The following is a 16,571-nucleotide window of genomic DNA, read 5'->3' as shown; positions in this document are numbered from 1 at the left end:
CATAATTACATACTTTTATGCTAAGCCTGCAAGGTGTGTGTGTACGTACATACGTGTGTGTGTAGCAAGCTTTAGCAAGTGATTAGAGATTCATCGATACAAGGAGACGGGCTATTCTAGTGTTTGGAGCAGCCTCCAGAAGACCTAACCACCACACAAGAGGAGAGCAGCTCTCCAGTTTTCACCAATTTGCACTTTAGAGGTAGCTCAAGATGTCCATGTCCATACTGTGTGGATGCTTCAGTGGGGAGTGCCGGGGAGAGTCAATGGATGGTGACGAACAGGTGGACGGGAAGCCCATGAGAGGTGAATGCTGCATCACCCACACTACTGATGACATGATAAACTAGAGGTTACCTTGATAGTAATGGGTGTTAGTGTACGTTTAGTAGCTCCAGCATGTTGTTATAGATGTGTGTGTAGAGGTTTGACATGTGATTATTTCTAGACATATACGTACAGAGGGTGGCCATTGATAACGCTTTGCACACCAGAAGCTTGATATTAGTATAATATGTGTCATTATTTCTCACTACATACACACAGGGACTCGTCTGAAGTATGATCCTGACTTTAGAGGTCCGATCAGAGGAAGATCAAGGTATCAGCACATGTAGCAGTGTTAACTAAGACCCTAGAGTACATATGTTGATACTTCCACTCGTGCAAGATCAAAGGTAGTAGGTATTTGCAATGATCTGATTTGCTTAATATTAATATCTGAACCCATAGAACGGAAGAGCGTGAAATAGAATTGTTTATTTTAGCTCAGTTAGCATGCCATTGAAGCACAATCCAGACATTTCTTGAGCATTAAGTATTTTCTATGTTTGCGTGTGCAACATGATTGTCAAAACGTTGACAGTGTGAAGTACACTACCAGGATAGCTTATTAGGCAGCTATTATCATGATGTGTGGTGCTACCTCCAGTCTCCCTCTCACAGGCGACCCAAAGACTTGCTCTGTTTGATCATCTTCATCATCTTCAACATTCTACTGTTGGCTATCGGAGTGTATGGTATGTGTTTGTGTGTGTGTGTGTGTGTTTGTGTGTGTGTGTGTGTGTGTGTGTGTGGCATGCGTGCGTGTGTGTCTAGTCTTGGCATGCACTGGTGCATGGTGTGTGATCATACCTCAGTGTTGTATTTAATCCAGAACCTAGAAGTGGTAACAGTGCCTTTCCAGGGAATGTGTCCCCTATTCTCTAGAGTGGAGTACTGACACACACTGGCCAGAGCGTGTACTGACGTAATTATGTAATTAAAGCATCTTTTTAGTGAGATTTCGATCATAATTATAGCAACGGAAACACTCTATATGTACCCCCCCCCCTCTACTACAGCCTGGGCGAATGGGAACCCGCTGCGAGTGATCCATCCCGTGGACTCCAAGGGGCGACTGTGTGGAGTGGATGCAGCCGTGATAAACAAGCCCAACCTCCTATTCTTTGATTTCACTCGCTGCGTACAGATCGTCGATGTGGGTGAGATTGTCAGTGGCAATTTTGATGCTTCCTCCATCTTCACCTGTCCAACACCTCAAGTGAGTGGGTGTATGGAGATGTGATACAGTACTGGTCCCAGTAACAGTGCCCCAATCACTGTGCTAGTTTTGTGTGCACTGTAGTGTAAGAATTCAAGCAATTTGATAAGTTGCGTGTTGGAAGTGTACTGGGTTAGCAGCAGTGAAGTACATGATCACGATACTCAGCGTGGTGCTAGGCTAGGCCTCAGTACATTGGCTAATTGATTACTACTCACTTCGAATACTGAAAGGGTAGTCATGCATGCATCGTATAATGTGCCGGCCATATTGGGCACAGCTGTGCATGTAGTACATGCTGACACACAATCCAACACTTGCTTTGCTGGTAATTACATTGTACACACCCTCTGAGTAGAGTAGCTCGTTGAATACTTGGCAACAACGAGCACCTCTTTACAGTCACTACCTACATCGTGTAATGTACACCAGCTGAATGTTAATTCTACACACTTGTTTACTAACAAACAGATATTTGTATCATAATTAACTGTGCAGATGTGTTTTTGTCTCAAGTATTTATTTATGCTCTCAGTTGTATGGTGCCCTGTGTGTATGGTGCCCTGTGTGTATGATACCCTGTGTGCAGGTGTGTGTGAGTGAGTGTCCCACTATGAATGAGTTTGGAGTGAGGAGCAACCCAGTGTGTGTGGACAGTGTAAACACAACTCCCTTCACCAACATCACCAGTATCGACTTCCTTGACATCAACTCTGTGTCTAGTGCAGCTGACAGTGCCCTTGTGAGTCTAGGTCTGAATCGTGTATACTCAGTATATAATCCTGCCTTATAGAGCTTCCTTTGCACTACATACACGTAATAATATCAGAGTGTGTAGACATATCCTCAGTCTCTATAGTCTGTTTTCTTAGAGCTTCATTTGCAGTTCATATAATTATGCCTCTCATCCTGTGTGTGTGTATAACTTCATTCACTAAAATGCCTTTAATGACACAGCAAGTGTTCTATTTACGAGTTTAGGGTATGCACCACCCATGATGAATCACTTGGCATGCAGTCTTGCATGCAGTAGGAAGAGATTAACTTCTTCTCTACATAATGATGTCTTCAGGGGCTATATCTGTCATTGCATGTTTGACTTTGTTTCCTTATCTTCCCTAGCAACTCATCAACCTCATCAAAGAGGAGAAGTGTGCTCCATACTACATTGACAGCACACCAGGTACAGTACTGCATGGCAACATGACAGCATGGCAACATGACAGCATGACAGCATGACTGCAATAGTTCCCACAGTGCATGTGACATCACATCACATAGAGCGTGTCTTTTCCCAATCGTCTAGCCCCACCCCCTTACTTGCATACAATTTCTGTCGAACAATCACTGAGCACTATAGCTACTTCCGTATATATCATACTTTTCTATATTAATTATAACCGGCTCTTATTTCATTACTATAATGTGCCTAATTCAACCCCCACCCCCCCTCAGTTGCGGGTCGTTGCCTGCCCATTCCCAGTGGCCTGGTCAACCAAACGCAGATGATATTCTCGTCTGATGCCATCCTTCAGCAGCTGGCCAATGACTCACGACAGAACAGCGTCAACTTCACCGAACTGTTTAGAGACATCTCTGTCGGAGACATTCTCGATGGAACTGTGTGAGTAACCATTGGAAACACTGATGCCTTTACCAAATTAGTTTTCTGAGCTGACTTTTATGGTTCATAACTTGTGTGTGTGTGTGTGTGTGTGGGTGTGTGTGTGTGTGTGTGGGTGTGGGTGTGTGGGTGTGTGTGTGTGTGTGTGTGTGTGTGTGTGTGTGTGTGTGTGTGTGTCTCTGTGTGTGTGTGTCTCTGTGTGTGTGTGTGTTAGTGTGTGTGTGTGTGTGGGTGTGTGTCTGTGTGTGTGTGTGGGTGTGTGTGTGTGTGTGTGTGTGTGTGTGTGTGTGTGTGTGTGTGTGTGTGTGTGTGTGTGTGTGTGTGTGTGTGTGTGTGTGTGTGTGTGTGTGTGTGTGTGTGTGTGTGTGTGTGTGTGTCTCTGTGTGTGTGTGTCTCTGTGTGTGTGTGTGTGTGTGTGTCTCTGTGTGTGTGTGTCTCTGTGTGTGTGTGTGTCTGTGTGTGTCTGTGTACTGGGAACCTGAATCTTCCAGTCAGTATAGTATTACATTCTTGGTCCTAGAGTATCAAGTTCTTTTGTGTTTGTGTATGTGTGTAGAAAGCTCAGTCTGTGCTAAGGGTAAATACAGATGGTACAATGTACTAGTCTACAGATCTTTCTGCATAATCAGACTATGTTATACATGCAGTACTAATGAGGTGCTGCTCGGACTGAGGCAGTTCCTAGTGGACGTCTATCAGGACCTGGTGGTGGTGTGGCCGGGACTGCTAATGTGAGCTGCTGCGTGCACTGTACATGTGTTGAGTGTGTGTGGATCCACATCATTGAATGCTAAACTAAGTACTCCAATGTACATTGTATTGTGTGCATTTGAGCTGTAGACACAGTTATATTTCTACTCATACCCCCCCCCACACAGACTTGTTAACTGCTAGTAGACAGACTTATTGGTACTGTGTATAAGTATGTAGCACTATTAACACTGTGCCCCACCCACACACGCCCCCACAGAGGTCTCGGTATAGCCGTGGTGCTTACTGTAATAGTAAGCTCCATACGTTACACTATTAACACTGTGCCCCACCCACACACGCCCCCACAGAGGTCTTGGTATAGCCGTGGTGCTCAGCTTCCTCTATGTGGTGCTCATCGGGTTCCTGGCCGGACCTGTCGTGTGCATCGGCATCATACTAGCAATACTGCTAGTCACTGGAAGTGAGTCTATAAGGATTGTCTCGTCCACACACTCACTTAGCCGCTCCTAGTTACTGCTAGGTCAAGAAGCCTGCATAGGAGCCTACTATAAGGGCTGCTTGTATTGTCGAATTTGGCTTCATAGAGTCAGTTTTTTTTACCAGTCATTGCTTTTAAATTAGGCACACGTCATTTTGCTGCAATTGAAGCTATAAATTATATTACACATGTACTTACCTTACCTCCCTTTACACACACACAGTTGGAGGATTTGGGTTCTACCAGTTCTACTGTTTCCAGAATACGGCTGCCTTCTTTGGTCAGTTCAACACCACCATTGATGCCCTGAACATCAACGTGACCCAAGCCCTGGACGTCTCTGCTCAGATATGCTCTGCCACTGCTCCTCTCCGCGTGTTCATCGACAGTTCTCTGCCGTGGTTTGAGTACCAACAATACGCATGGCTCACTATTGGTGAGGACTGCATGAGAGATTGTTAAGAGAGGGGTCTGCAGATCTCTCTATTTAGAGAAGGTTCGACACGAGTACCTCGATCAGGCTGAAATTGAGTTCCACTAAGTATTGAACTTCACAATTTGGTCCTAATAGTCAATTTGGCATTAGTCTTGGTCTAGATTTAACGAGGTAGAGAGGGATTCTTGTATTCCCCACGGCCCTGGAGGCTATATACATGTAGTCTGTGTACATGTAGTCACCCAGGTTGACTAATTCTAATGGCATAATTTTCCGATCGAGCCTATTTTAATCCAGTTTCAATTTCATTGTGTATGTATATTTATGTTGCTACTGTTTTATTAATTGTAGGAATCATTGGAACTCTTCTCCTGCTGATAGTACTGCTACTGCTCATTGTGCTGGCCAAGAAGATCCGTGTCTCCATTGAGATCATGAAGGAGGCCAGCAAGTGAGATCGCTAGCTATATACGTAGGCGCTAGAATACCAATAATTATCATCCGAGTACACAATTACCATTCCCACTCAATTTAGGGTTCGGTAATTAATGATCCAGATTAGTGAACATATTTGAACTCATAAACCTTCATCCCGTATTCACACAGTGTGTAATTGCCTCTTCCTTTCACGCAGGGCTGTGTTTGGAGTTCCCACGTCTGTCATCTACCCTCTCTTCACGTTCCTGCTGCTCTTCATCGTGCTCGTCTACTGGGGAGTTGTCGCGGTGTATCCTCCATTAGTAGTAGTCTGAATTGTGAAGGGCATTTACAAACCACCTAGTACCGTATAGCGGGTATATTTCGAGGATACAAGTGTTTGTGGTTTTTCGCTAATTAAGCATCTACCGCAAACATTTATACCCACGAATTTAATATCGCATGCATGCATGCTGAAGAGAGGCTGCTATTCCGCGAAAATTAAATCCGCGAAAACCTTTCTAATGGTCATTCCGCAAAAGTTTATAGCCTCGTAATATACCCGCTTCGCTATACGGTATGTTACTGTACTCATAATTATGTCATGTGATAATTCTCGTGCAGACTCCTTGACTATATTTTCAGTTTCTTGTTGACTGCAACCACGCCCAGTTTCCGAGTGGTGACCAACAGCACAGCTGCTCAGAACTTCACTATCATGGATATGAACCTCACCGCTGGGGGCGACTGCACCACCAGCGATTTTCAGGTGAGCAGCTGAGCTCTTATGTATGTATAGCTACAGCTAATCCCCTTAGGCTATAGTCCTTAGGCTACAGTCTACATAGATACATGAGCTGTGTACGTTTTGCCAATGAAACCAAATCTTAATTGTTCTTGACCAAAAAGATCGCTGTGCCCCACCATTGCTTATAGTACATGATGATGAATGTAACTGCCTATTGAAGCAAATTCAATTTTGCATTTACTGTACTGGTAACAACACACTCGTGTGTGATCATCATTTCTTATAGCCACTGTTTGAGGACACGATGTTCGTAACCACTCCTGATGGGATTGTGACAGTGGCCTGCCAGTTTGACCAGTTTGTCACAACCAAGTAAGTGCGTATAATTATACTCTACAGTATATTGTCCTCTATCTGAACTACCAACTAAAGTTACTTGCATTCACAGAACATATAAGTTGTACTTAATTATGAAATATTTTTAGCGGACATAATTATGTTAATCATTATTCATTATGTTACAGTTTCTTGCTTGGTATTCAATTCTACCACCTGTTTGGGTTGTTCTGGCTGACCAACTTCGTACTTGCCCTGGGGGAAATCACTCTGGCTGGAGGGTTTGCCTCCTGGTACTGGACATTTGACAAAAAGAAAGACGTGCCTTTTTTCGCACTTCTCAGCGCTCTCGGACGATCACTACTGTGAGTTTGCTCTGTTTTCAAATACAACTATTAAGCAATGTGTTTTGTGTATAGGTTTCATTCTGGGTCCATTGCCTTTGGTTCTCTGGTAATTGCTGTGATACAGCTGCTTAGGGCCATACTAGCTTATGTCCAGAAGAAGTTCAAGGGCAAGTCTGGGAAGTGTGTGCAGGCCATGCTCTGTTTGTGTTCATGTTGTCTCTGGTGCTTTGAGAAGATACTGAGGTACATCAACAGACAGGCTTACATTGAGGTAAGTGCATGAGGATATAAACAGTATTTGTTGTATGTGTACAACAGTTGCACTTGTGGCGCAATTGGTTAGCGCGTTCGGCTGTTAACCGAAAGGTTGCTGGTTCAAGCCCAGCCAGGTGCGATATATTTTTTCCATCCCCTTCCTTTTCCATAATTTATATTTCCTCTATTTTTACTCTTCTCTTATTTAGATTGCTATCTATGGGTACGACTTCTGTACTGCTGCTTGTAAGGCAGTCAACCTTCTTATAAGGAACGCCCTCATGTAAGTCTATTTCAAAAATAATCATCTTTTGATTGATTTCACCGTTTTAATTGTGCTTCAGAACCGTTGTAAAAGACCGAATCGTCGGGTTTCTTCTCTTCCTTGGAAAACTTGCTATTACTGGTGCTGTCGGTAGGTGTGATGTTAGTTCCTTAAAAGCTGCAAATTCTGATGTTGTACAAGTGCTGTGTGCTGCATGTGTATAGAAATATTATATTCATTGATTGTGATAATTATAATTAAGTATCTGCTTTTTGCAGGAGCTCTTGCCTATTTGGGATTTGCTGGATATTTGAACCTTGGTGAGGATTTGTGGGGACGACCTCTCAACTACTTTCTCATCCCAGTTGCCGTGAGTTACACTAGCCTAGGGCTCTTAATTGTGAATAGTAGTGTTCTAACACCAAGCCGTTTTACAAAAAATTGTTGTAACACTACTCATCTCGTACATAGCTTACAATACATACATCTTAAACCCCTCTTTTGCAGCTGTTGGTTGTTTTCACGTACATCATAGCAAGTGGATTCACAAGTGTTTATCACATGTCTGTCGATACGATATTCATCTGTGCAAGTAAGTGTATTCATATTTCCACAGCTTCCTCCTGTCTCTTTGAAATAGATTATTGTCCCTTTACACACTAAGCACGAACATACATTCCCCCCTCCCACACACACACACACAGTGGAGGATCTCGAGCGAAACGATGGTAAAGACAAGCCGTACTTTATGAGCAAGAAGCTGATGAAACTATTGAATGCAAAGAACAAGAAGAACAAGGGCAGGGATGCAACTGATGGAGAGGAAGAGGTCATTGAGCTGGACGAACATATACATGTTTGAGAGAACAAGAAACTGTTTATACATGTAGCTATAATTATACATGCCTATGATGTAGTAGTGATTTTAAAACAATGCTGTGTGGTATGGTCAGATAAAATAACGATGATGATTTTTATAACACTAAGTCTTGTAAAATTTTTTTGCAAATGTGTCCCTTTTACTAGTTTTTGTACTAATAATTATAACCACTTCATTCTTCAAGAACAACATTTATACAGTATATAGTTTTTGCTATTATTATAAGCGTAATTCTATTATAGTCAACATCGATCGATCTGTTTGGTAGAGGGTATATTAAAAATCTAACAAGCATACTTCGTATTAATACGGAAGTGGCCGTCATAGTTGTCCTTGAGGTGCTCAAACACAGGACCGTCCATAATCTTGGTCTGGTCACACACAAAATAGATCTTGCCCTTGTAACGGAGAGTGTGTGTCACGGTGTCCCCATAGTAGAGGTTCAGATGAATACCTGCATGTGCATGCATGCATGAGGTTAAAAGCAATAAAACGATCAATTAATTGTTATTGCTATTCTTACCATCTCCGAAAGGGTTTTCTTCAAAGGTAGCCAGCTCCAGCTTTCCAAAAGAGACACAGCCCTTGGTGGTCTCATCATACTGAAGGTGGTGTGAACAAGTCAAGCATTGTATATGTTTTAGCTATGCATGCTGTACCATGTAAGTGGCAGCGGAGACATTGCAAGCTTCGGGGTGGATAGGTTTGGTGATGTTACGGCAGATCTGCAACTGAAACATGTAGTTCTTCTTGTTAGAGAAGTCAGGGTTTGAGTATATGTTGTCAGACGTATCCCATAGTTGCTGAGACCACGAGTAGGCCATCTCACTGCAGAGAGATTGTGGAAAATCCATACTGTAACGCTATTACTTTAGCTACTTTACATAGATACAACCGTAGTTGACCATCATTGCTATAGACATAGGCTCCATAAAATCATTTATCACCATTGCAGTGTTGCATTGTTGAGAACAATAATCTAGTATAAGTATTCTAGCTGGTTTGCTTACTCTGCAGCAATGAGTCCACTCAGGTCATATTTCTTCCCTTTGCTGTCTGTAAAGGTGCAGGATTTGATGTCACTGTAGTTAGCCAGTACACTGGCCAAGAAGCTGGCTGCAATCACAAAGAGGAGAGTTACCTTCATTTTGACCTTTTTTTAGCTGCATGTATAATGGCATGTCTGGTGAGGTCTTGTGCTGTGGTGAAAGTTGCAGACAAAAGGGGGAGGGGCTGCTCTGCACACTATAGATCCAGCTACTGTTACCCACCCCTATCTCAACCAAAACACCACACAAGAACTAGCTACACCTTCAATAATGGCTGAGAGCAAACCACCAGGTAAAGATAGACCATGCAGTTGCATATTTAGTTTGTGAAGTTACAAACAGGCTAATAAAAATTCCACACTATAGGTGGTTTTTCTACAATGTCATGTAAATTGATGTATTGTAGCTTTTTTATCTTCTTTGCTTTGTTATGCAGGTCCCTTATCTGCCAAGCTGTTTAAAGCCATCCAGCACGTTGAGACAGGGAGACAGAAGAACCCTAGCACAGTGGAGGGCGGAAGAGATGGACTCTGCTACGGACCCTATCAGATCCGAGAGGAGTACTGGAAGGATGCGTGTGAGCAAGACCCCACTCTGATGGAGGGAGGCAAGACATGGAAGAACTGTCTGGGGGAGGGCAGCTTCCTCTACTCTGAGAAACTCATGCAGGTAAAGAACGGCTGGTACACTGTAGCTAATGATTCTCTAACTTTAATAAATAATTAATATAGTACCAGGAGTCCATGAATGCATGCAATGCACTCCTGATAGTACGTATAACTGGAGAGTTGACTACATACTATGTGCACAACTTTGTGTGTGTGATGCTATTGAAGTCTCAATCAGCGTGGCATGCATGACTTCATTAATTTAATTCCATCTACCACATGACCACTTTTCATACTATAATTCTATACTGACTATTCTTCTTCTTCTTTTCACTGCAGGCGTATGTGAGTCGCTATGCTACCAAGGAGAAGTTGCTGCGTAAGCCCACTAACGAGGATCTGGCCCGAATCCACAAGGGAGGACCCAACGGTCATAAAAGTGCACTCTCAGCAAGATACTGGCTGCTCGTCAGCGAACAACTAAAGTGAACTATATAATTATCCCCCATTGCATTTTTAAACGCAACACAATTTTTGGGCTAACTTGGACAATCTATATAGAACTTTCAAATCGAAATGTGACAGTAACATAATTATATAGCTGTAGTGTTCTATCTATGTGTAATAAAATGTCTCTTTCTGAAACTACTTGTAACGCTGCTGTTAATTGTGACTGATGAAAATGTACACGTAGTCAATTAGCTATGACTGCACTGTTTCTAGTGACTCCATCTGCATTGTAGTCTGGTCGTTCTTTTTATTCTTCACGTTCAATAGCTTCATGAGTTTCTTGCTCATGAAGTAAGGCTTGTCTTTGCCATCATTGCGTTCCAGATCTTCCACTGTAAGTGTGTAAGTGTGTAAGTGTGTGTGTGTGTGGGGGGGGGGGGTATATGAGTGTGTGTGTGTGTGTGTGTGTGTGTGGGGGGGGTATATGAGTGTTTTACAGTGTATATGTATTAATACACTATACATACTATAAATTATAGAAAATAAAGTATCTGTGAAATAACTTGGTATGTATCGTCCATGCAATACTCACATGCACAAATGAATACTGTATCCACTGCCATGTGGTAGACAGTCATGAAACCAGAGGCAACCAGGAAAGCAGTCACAGTGAGTACCTGGGAAAGACGAATGATTAATAACAAACACTGATAGAAGTCTGATCACAACGTACAATGATAGGCACCAGGTAGTAGTTGAGAGGCTGCTGCCACAGTATATTGCTGCCACCAAGGTAGTCAGCGAACCCAAGATAGGCCAGTATGCCTACATGCATAAAGTGTACACATGCACATTAGAGAAGTACCGTGGTGGTAAGCGTAAGCATATTAACCACACATGCACATTAGAGGACTACCGTGGTGGTAAGCATATTAACCACACATGCACATTAGAGGACTACCGTGGTGGTAAGCATATTAACCACACATCCACATTAGAGGACTACCTGGTGGTAAGCATATTAACCATACATGTACATGTACCTACATACCTACAATACTTGTGATGAGTATTTTACCAAACAGCAGGAGGAATGCCACTATACCGTCCTTCACGGCAGTCCTGTCAACCAATTAAGCACACACACATCAATAATTCAGTTGTTACACTCGATCGGTTGCTTACGTGAGAATGTTCCTGAGGAGTAGCTTGACAGCAGTGCATGCTCCAGTGCAGAAATCATAGCCATAGATGGCAATCTGAACAAAGAAACAACAAAGTCAGTAACTAATAATGAAAGGAACAGTAGCAAGGATAACCTGTGCTGCAAAGATATTTAGATCTACCCGTAGTACATAAAACTGCTAATAGTGTGTGCCTATATTGCGACAGTAAAATCACACTAATACATCGACAGAGAGATCTCACCTCGATGTAGGCTTGTCTGTTCACGTAACGTAGTATCTTCTCGAAGCACCAGAGACACGCTCCCAATAGACAGAGTAGTGTCTGGGCCACTTTACCTGCCTTGCCCTTGAGTTTCTTCTGTACATATGCCAACAGCACTCTCAGCATCTGGATGATGGCTATCAGTAGAGCTCCAAATGCAATAGACCCAGAGTGGAAACTACGCGGTAGTGTGTGCAAAAAAGAACACAGATCGATCAGTGTGTATATACAGCCTTTGTTTCAGTGGTTCAAAACACTAGCGTGTGGCAGAACATGTACGGTACAGTTGATGGGTAATCTACTTTATACTGATGATCATGAAGCATGGATTTACTTGTCAAACTTACAGTACTGCCCTGCCAAATGATCTGATGAGAGCGAATCGAGGCGCGCCCTTCTTTTTGTCGAATGTCCAGTACCAGGAAGCAAACCCTCCGGCCAGAGTGACCTCCCCCAGGGCAAGTACGAAGTTGGTCAACCAGAACAGCCCAAATACGTGGTAGAACTGAAGAGCCAGTAGAAAACTGTATACAAACAGACGCAAATGCATTAGTGCAATCACACTGGCACAGCAGAGTTGAGGAACATACTTAGATGTGAAAAATTCCTTAAACTGACAGGAGATGGTCGTATTGTAGCCGCTGTTGGGGTCATCACGGAACACAGTGGCAGTAAAGACCTACGAATCATTATGAATTGACCTCTAGTAAGAAACAGTTACACATTGTAGCAAGAAAGCCTGAGAGCAATAGCAATGCACAATGCACACAATCATGTATACAGACCAGGTACATGTACAAGAACAGTAAAGACGTGTATATAGAGATATATAACTAGTATCAGACTGTAAAACTACTACAGCCTCTACTAGCAGTATCACATGCCAGAAAGCCTGGCAATATGTATAAGAATGCACGATGCACACATGATTCAGTAGCACTCACGGCGGGGTCGCAGGCAGTCCCATTTGTGACTAGTGTTAGCCCGTACTCTGAGATATTGACTCCATCAGGCTCCCCGACCACTGAACCATTCATGATGACAGCATAGGTCGGCTCAGTAGCTGTCACCAGGAAACTAGGGGCACAACGGTCAAGGAACTCACAATACAGGCTGTACTGAATATGTAAAGTATTGTAGTCTGTACATGCATGTAGGTGTATTGTAAGTGAGGATACACCGCAACCATGACCCAGTAGCCGAGTACACCGATCAGTAGAGCCACTGTCACAATGGGGTAGAACACGGAGGAGGGGACGCCCCCAACAGCCCTGGATAATTAGAGAGAGATCGGGGAATAATATTGAACAGGGGGGTTATGTGTACGATGTATATATACTAACTTGCTGGCCTCCTTGATGATTTGTATGGAGACCAGGATCTTCTTAGCCAGCACAATGAGGAGAATGATCAGAACGAGTAGCACCACACTGCCAGCAATACCTGCAGTGATAAACACATTCTCAAAATTATAGGACCAATAAGGTTGCCGTAACTAGCTACGTTAGATGCGACAAACATATTATGTTTGTTGCATCCACTATCTTGTACCATTGCAACACTAACTTGACATTTCAACACACACCCACACACTCATACTCATGCCCACCCACACACACACACCCATGCAAACACGCCCACCTAGTGCAAGCCAGGTGTACTCCTGATATCCGAACCATGGCAGCTGAGTGTTGATGAACTCTCTAAGAACATCTGTCTCAGCGCAGATGAGGTCGGCCACTGCCTGGACCTGGGTCGTGTTGAGGAAGTCTAGGATAGTCTCGTTAGTGGCAGCGTTAAACTGGTCAAACAGGTTAGCCGTGTCTTGGAAGCAATAGAACTGGTAGTAGCAGAAAACAGTTACTGCAAAGAAGAGAGTGGAATAATGGATGAAGTATTTTTAATTTGGCAACTGTACAACTAAATTAAGGCACTCAACATTAATGGGGGTAGTGCTGGTAGGGTTGGTAGAGTTTTACAGACAGGAATGGATGTGATAAGGCTACCAGAGAGAGGAGGAGTACAGACACACTCACTTGCGGTGATGAGCAGCAATGAGAGTACAATAGCCAGGAACACTAGAGGTCCAGCAAAGCACCGTAGCAACACAATGTAGAGGAAGGATAGGGAGAAGATGATAACCAGGCCACTGTACAATGGATAGAAACACAGTCCTCTTAGCTAGTGAGTACACGTGGAGGGCATGCTAGCTGTACCACTGTACAATGGATAGAAACACAGTCCTCTTAGCTAGTGAGTATACGTGGAGGGCATGATAACTGTACGTGAAATATGAACATTTCGTACACTGCATGCTGCAGGTATACTGTACATGCTGTGTGTAGAGGTATGAATTTATAGTACAATAAATGTACAGTACACAAAGCCTCCTAATAGCTAGTCAGTGCAGTACAGTGACACAGTACACTGATTTATAGTACAACACAGTACAGTACACAAAGCCTCCTAGCTAGTCAGTGCAGTACAGTGACACAGTACACTGATTTATAGTACAACACAGTACAGTACACAAAGCCTCCTAGCTAGTCAGTGCAGTACAGTGACACAGTACACTGATTTATAGTACAACACAGTACAGTACACAAAGCCTCCTAGCTAGTCAGTGCAGTACAGTGACACAGTACAGTGATTTATAGTACAACACAGTACAGTACACAAAGCCTCCTAGCTAGAGAGTACAGTATACAGCTAGCTGTACATATACCATTAATACCTGCAATGAAAATGTCGTACACTGCGTGTATACTGTACAATCATGCTAGGAGTATTGAGATTTAGTAATGGTATGCTTGTGTGCTCACATGAGGAGGCCTGGCCAGACCACTATGAAGTCCTGGTACACGCTCACAACAAACTCTCGCACTGCATTTAGTATATTCTCAGTCCTGCATACAGAACACAATAACTTATCAAGTGTGAAGTCTCCACTACTTTACACGACTCTGACATGTTAACACTACAGCCTTTAGTGTGTTGAATTTGATAAGGCACACTAAGCCAGTACTAGTACAGTCCAACCAAGGCATGAAATACACACTTTGGATAAAGGAGAGAAGGATTGGAAACGAAAGTATATACCCTTCACACATTAGTAGACATTTTAACTTCCGTTTCCAATCACTCTCTCCTTTATCTATGGCCTTCTGTATGAAGCTTTAATAGGCCTACATGCATGTATACAAATGTGTTCTAGCTCGATCCCACAAACTCACAGTTGGCCCTCCACGATGGACTGCACACTCACATTGAGGAACACGTCAGTTATGCTGAAATCAGAGGTCATATTGGCCAGAGTCTGAAGGTCAGTGCTGGAGTTGAACAAAATGTCAGCCGCTTGATCGCCCAGGTCCACAAAGGTCGGGATACATCGCCGGGCAACTGCAACGTGTATATACAGGTACATGATTAATACAACGATAGTTCAAGGACTCAATGAAATGCTGAGTGAAGGAAATTACTAGTATTTTACCTGCTGTACTTGTTATATAGTATGGAGCACATTGGTCAGTCCTGATCAGTTCCAACAGAGTCTGGAATCAAGCAAAATATAATGGCATTCTGAAGAGAAAATGGCAAAGAACTTACAGCGACATTTCCTGCGGAGCTAGCCGCATCGGCGAAGTCGATGTTGGAGATGTTGATGAATGGAGTTGTGTCTACACTGTCCACACACACTGGGTTGCTCCTCACTCCAAACTCATTCATAGTGGGACACTCACTCACACACACCTGCACACACAGTACCAAACAGCTACTACAAAAATTAATGCATCTTTTAGAATCCTAACTCAAGTTACAGACCCTCAAAGTTAGCTCAAAAACAAGGCCGGCCCATTTCATTTCTACTCATACCAATTCTTAGTAGAGGCAAACTTCACGAGAAAGATTCAACAATGGCAGAAAACATGAGACTGTAATTTCAATGTAACCAAAACAGGTATTGAAAGCAGACAGATCTCTATTTCTGCAATGGTTGAAATTGAATACCCCAATGATGGTCCTTAACTTACCTGAGGAGTGGGACAGGTAAAGATGGCTGAAGTATCGAAATCTCCACTGAGCACTTCAGTCACGCTGACCACCTGAGCACACTTGACCAGATCAAAGAAGAGTAGGAAGGGTCTGTCAGCCACGGCTTCATGCACACCACAGAGTCTACCCTGGGAGTCAGTGGGGTAGACCAAACGCTGAGGCTGGCCCATCACCCAAGCTGTGTGTGTGTGTGTGTGTGTGTGTGGGTGTGTGTGTGTGTGTGTGGGTGTGTGTGTGGGTGTGTGTGTGTGTGTGTGTGTGTGTGTGTGTGTGTGCGCGTGCGTGCGTGTGTGGGTGTGTGTGTGTGTGTGTGTGTGTGTGTGTGTGGGTGTGGGTGTGTGTGTGTGTGTGTGTGTGTGTGTGTGTGTGTGTGTGTGTGTGTGTGTGGGGGGGGAGGGGGACTACTAACTACGCATTTGAAACATAAATTTCATCGCCACTCACCATACATTCCGATGGCTAGGAGCCCGATAATGAATGCTACGAATAGTGTCAGACAGAGGAGGTCTTTGGGTCGTCTGAGAGAGAGAGAGAGAGGACAAATTACAGTGCGATGATGCATGATCGTAGTGCTCACCTCGCTTTTGAATTGATGGGACCTTTGAAGTGTGGATCATATTTCAGAGGCTTTCCTGCATAAAAAGAGATTAAATCCGTATTTAAACAACTGAATTTCTCCGATCGATCCTATATGACTGAACCTAGACGTATGATATGAAGTACGTACCGTGCTCTTTGTAAATCCCCTGAGTTTCATCATCAATTTGGTCTCCCCTGCAACCACCCTTAGTGCAGCAGCCACACAAGAAACTGTTCATTGTTTTTATCTTCTGAAGAGTACAGTACAGTGCTAGTGCAGTATAGTAAGGCAGAGCTACAGCTAGCTGGTACAGGTGCGAGGTAACACTCCGATGGCGAT

At 43.4% G+C, this 16,571-nt stretch overlaps 4 protein-coding genes and 1 non-coding gene across 5 annotated transcripts; 3 read left to right on the top strand and 2 right to left on the bottom strand.

The window, feature by feature from the left end:
- The first annotated feature begins 12 nt into the window (after positions 1-12).
- On the top strand, positions 13-8,232 carry LOC135343204 (choline transporter-like protein 2). The gene is made up of 21 exons (XM_064540200.1): positions 13-306; positions 547-601; positions 946-1,019; positions 1,344-1,543; positions 2,133-2,285; positions 2,666-2,726; positions 2,999-3,167; positions 3,815-3,898; positions 4,229-4,341; positions 4,583-4,795; positions 5,147-5,246; positions 5,430-5,522; positions 5,858-5,981; positions 6,247-6,332; positions 6,485-6,661; positions 6,716-6,914; positions 7,108-7,181; positions 7,243-7,313; positions 7,442-7,533; positions 7,671-7,755; positions 7,868-8,232. The coding sequence occupies exons 1-21, from the start codon at positions 213-215 to the stop codon at positions 8,023-8,025; spliced, it is 2,475 nt and encodes an 824-aa protein (XP_064396270.1). The 5' UTR covers positions 13-212; the 3' UTR covers positions 8,026-8,232.
- On the top strand, positions 6,964-7,037 carry Trnan-guu (transfer RNA asparagine (anticodon GUU)). Its single transcript has one exon. It is a non-coding gene; the product is annotated as a tRNA-Asn (tRNA).
- Positions 8,202-9,237, bottom strand: LOC135343210 (uncharacterized). The gene is made up of 4 exons (XM_064540206.1): positions 9,054-9,237; positions 8,703-8,871; positions 8,567-8,645; positions 8,202-8,497 (listed from the first exon to the last, which is right to left on the bottom strand). Exons 1-4 carry the CDS (start codon positions 9,188-9,190, stop codon positions 8,328-8,330), a joined length of 555 nt encoding a protein of 184 aa, XP_064396276.1. The 5' UTR covers positions 9,191-9,237; the 3' UTR covers positions 8,202-8,327.
- Position 9,238: 1 nt separating this feature from the next.
- On the top strand, positions 9,239-10,345 carry LOC135343211 (invertebrate-type lysozyme-like). The gene is made up of 3 exons (XM_064540207.1): positions 9,239-9,384; positions 9,529-9,761; positions 10,040-10,345. The coding sequence occupies exons 1-3, from the start codon at positions 9,363-9,365 to the stop codon at positions 10,187-10,189; spliced, it is 405 nt and encodes a 134-aa protein (XP_064396277.1). The 5' UTR covers positions 9,239-9,362; the 3' UTR covers positions 10,190-10,345.
- Positions 10,346-10,402: 57 nt separating this feature from the next.
- On the bottom strand, positions 10,403-16,568 carry LOC135343212 (choline transporter-like protein 2). The gene is made up of 21 exons (XM_064540208.1): positions 16,380-16,568; positions 16,230-16,284; positions 16,097-16,170; positions 15,631-15,830; positions 15,206-15,349; positions 15,090-15,150; positions 14,833-14,998; positions 14,422-14,505; positions 13,636-13,748; positions 13,241-13,462; positions 12,943-13,042; positions 12,778-12,870; positions 12,544-12,676; positions 12,190-12,278; positions 11,947-12,123; positions 11,579-11,777; positions 11,336-11,409; positions 11,202-11,272; positions 10,884-10,975; positions 10,743-10,827; positions 10,403-10,542 (listed from the first exon to the last, which is right to left on the bottom strand). Exons 1-21 carry the CDS (start codon positions 16,468-16,470, stop codon positions 10,403-10,405), a joined length of 2,463 nt encoding a protein of 820 aa, XP_064396278.1. The 5' UTR covers positions 16,471-16,568.
- Positions 16,569-16,571: the final 3 nt, after the last annotated feature.

Source organism: Halichondria panicea, chromosome 10, assembly GCF_963675165.1.
Source record: "Halichondria panicea chromosome 10, odHalPani1.1, whole genome shotgun sequence".
Taxonomy (NCBI): domain Eukaryota; kingdom Metazoa; phylum Porifera; class Demospongiae; order Suberitida; family Halichondriidae; genus Halichondria; species Halichondria panicea.
Note: the sequence above shows the minus strand (reverse complement) of the source record. Positions and strands in the feature narration are given on the sequence as shown.

Excerpts from the sequence above, each read along its gene's own strand:
- LOC135343204 (XM_064540200.1), top strand. The coding sequence starts at position 213 with ATGTCCATGTCCATACTGTGTGGATGCTTCAGTGGGGAGTGCCGGGGA. Across the intron at positions 7,182-7,242 it reads CTTATAAGGAACGCCCTCAT|AACCGTTGTAAAAGACCGAA; the intron begins GTAAGTCTATTT and ends ATTGTGCTTCAG. Across the intron at positions 7,534-7,670 it reads ACTTTCTCATCCCAGTTGCC|CTGTTGGTTGTTTTCACGTA; the intron begins GTGAGTTACACT and ends CCTCTTTTGCAG.
- LOC135343210 (XM_064540206.1), bottom strand. The coding sequence starts at position 9,190 with ATGAAGGTAACTCTCCTCTTTGTGATTGCAGCCAGCTTCTTGGCCAGT. Across the intron at positions 8,872-9,053 it reads AGTGGACTCATTGCTGCAGA|TGAGATGGCCTACTCGTGGT; the intron begins GTAAGCAAACCA and ends ATCTCTCTGCAG. Across the intron at positions 8,498-8,566 it reads AGAAAACCCTTTCGGAGATG|GTATTCATCTGAACCTCTAC; the intron begins GTAAGAATAGCA and ends ATGCACATGCAG.
- LOC135343211 (XM_064540207.1), top strand. The coding sequence starts at position 9,363 with ATGGCTGAGAGCAAACCACCAG. Across the intron at positions 9,385-9,528 it reads GGCTGAGAGCAAACCACCAG|GTCCCTTATCTGCCAAGCTG; the intron begins GTAAAGATAGAC and ends TTTGTTATGCAG. Across the intron at positions 9,762-10,039 it reads ACTCTGAGAAACTCATGCAG|GCGTATGTGAGTCGCTATGC; the intron begins GTAAAGAACGGC and ends TTTTCACTGCAG.
- LOC135343212 (XM_064540208.1), bottom strand. The coding sequence starts at position 16,470 with ATGAACAGTTTCTTGTGTGGCTGCTGCACTAAGGGTGGTTGCAGGGGA. Across the intron at positions 13,043-13,240 it reads GTACACCTGGCTTGCACTAG|GTATTGCTGGCAGTGTGGTG; the intron begins GTGGGCGTGTTT and ends TTATCACTGCAG. Across the intron at positions 12,677-12,777 it reads TACTGGGTCATGGTTGCGGT|TTTCCTGGTGACAGCTACTG; the intron begins GTATCCTCACTT and ends TTGTGCCCCTAG.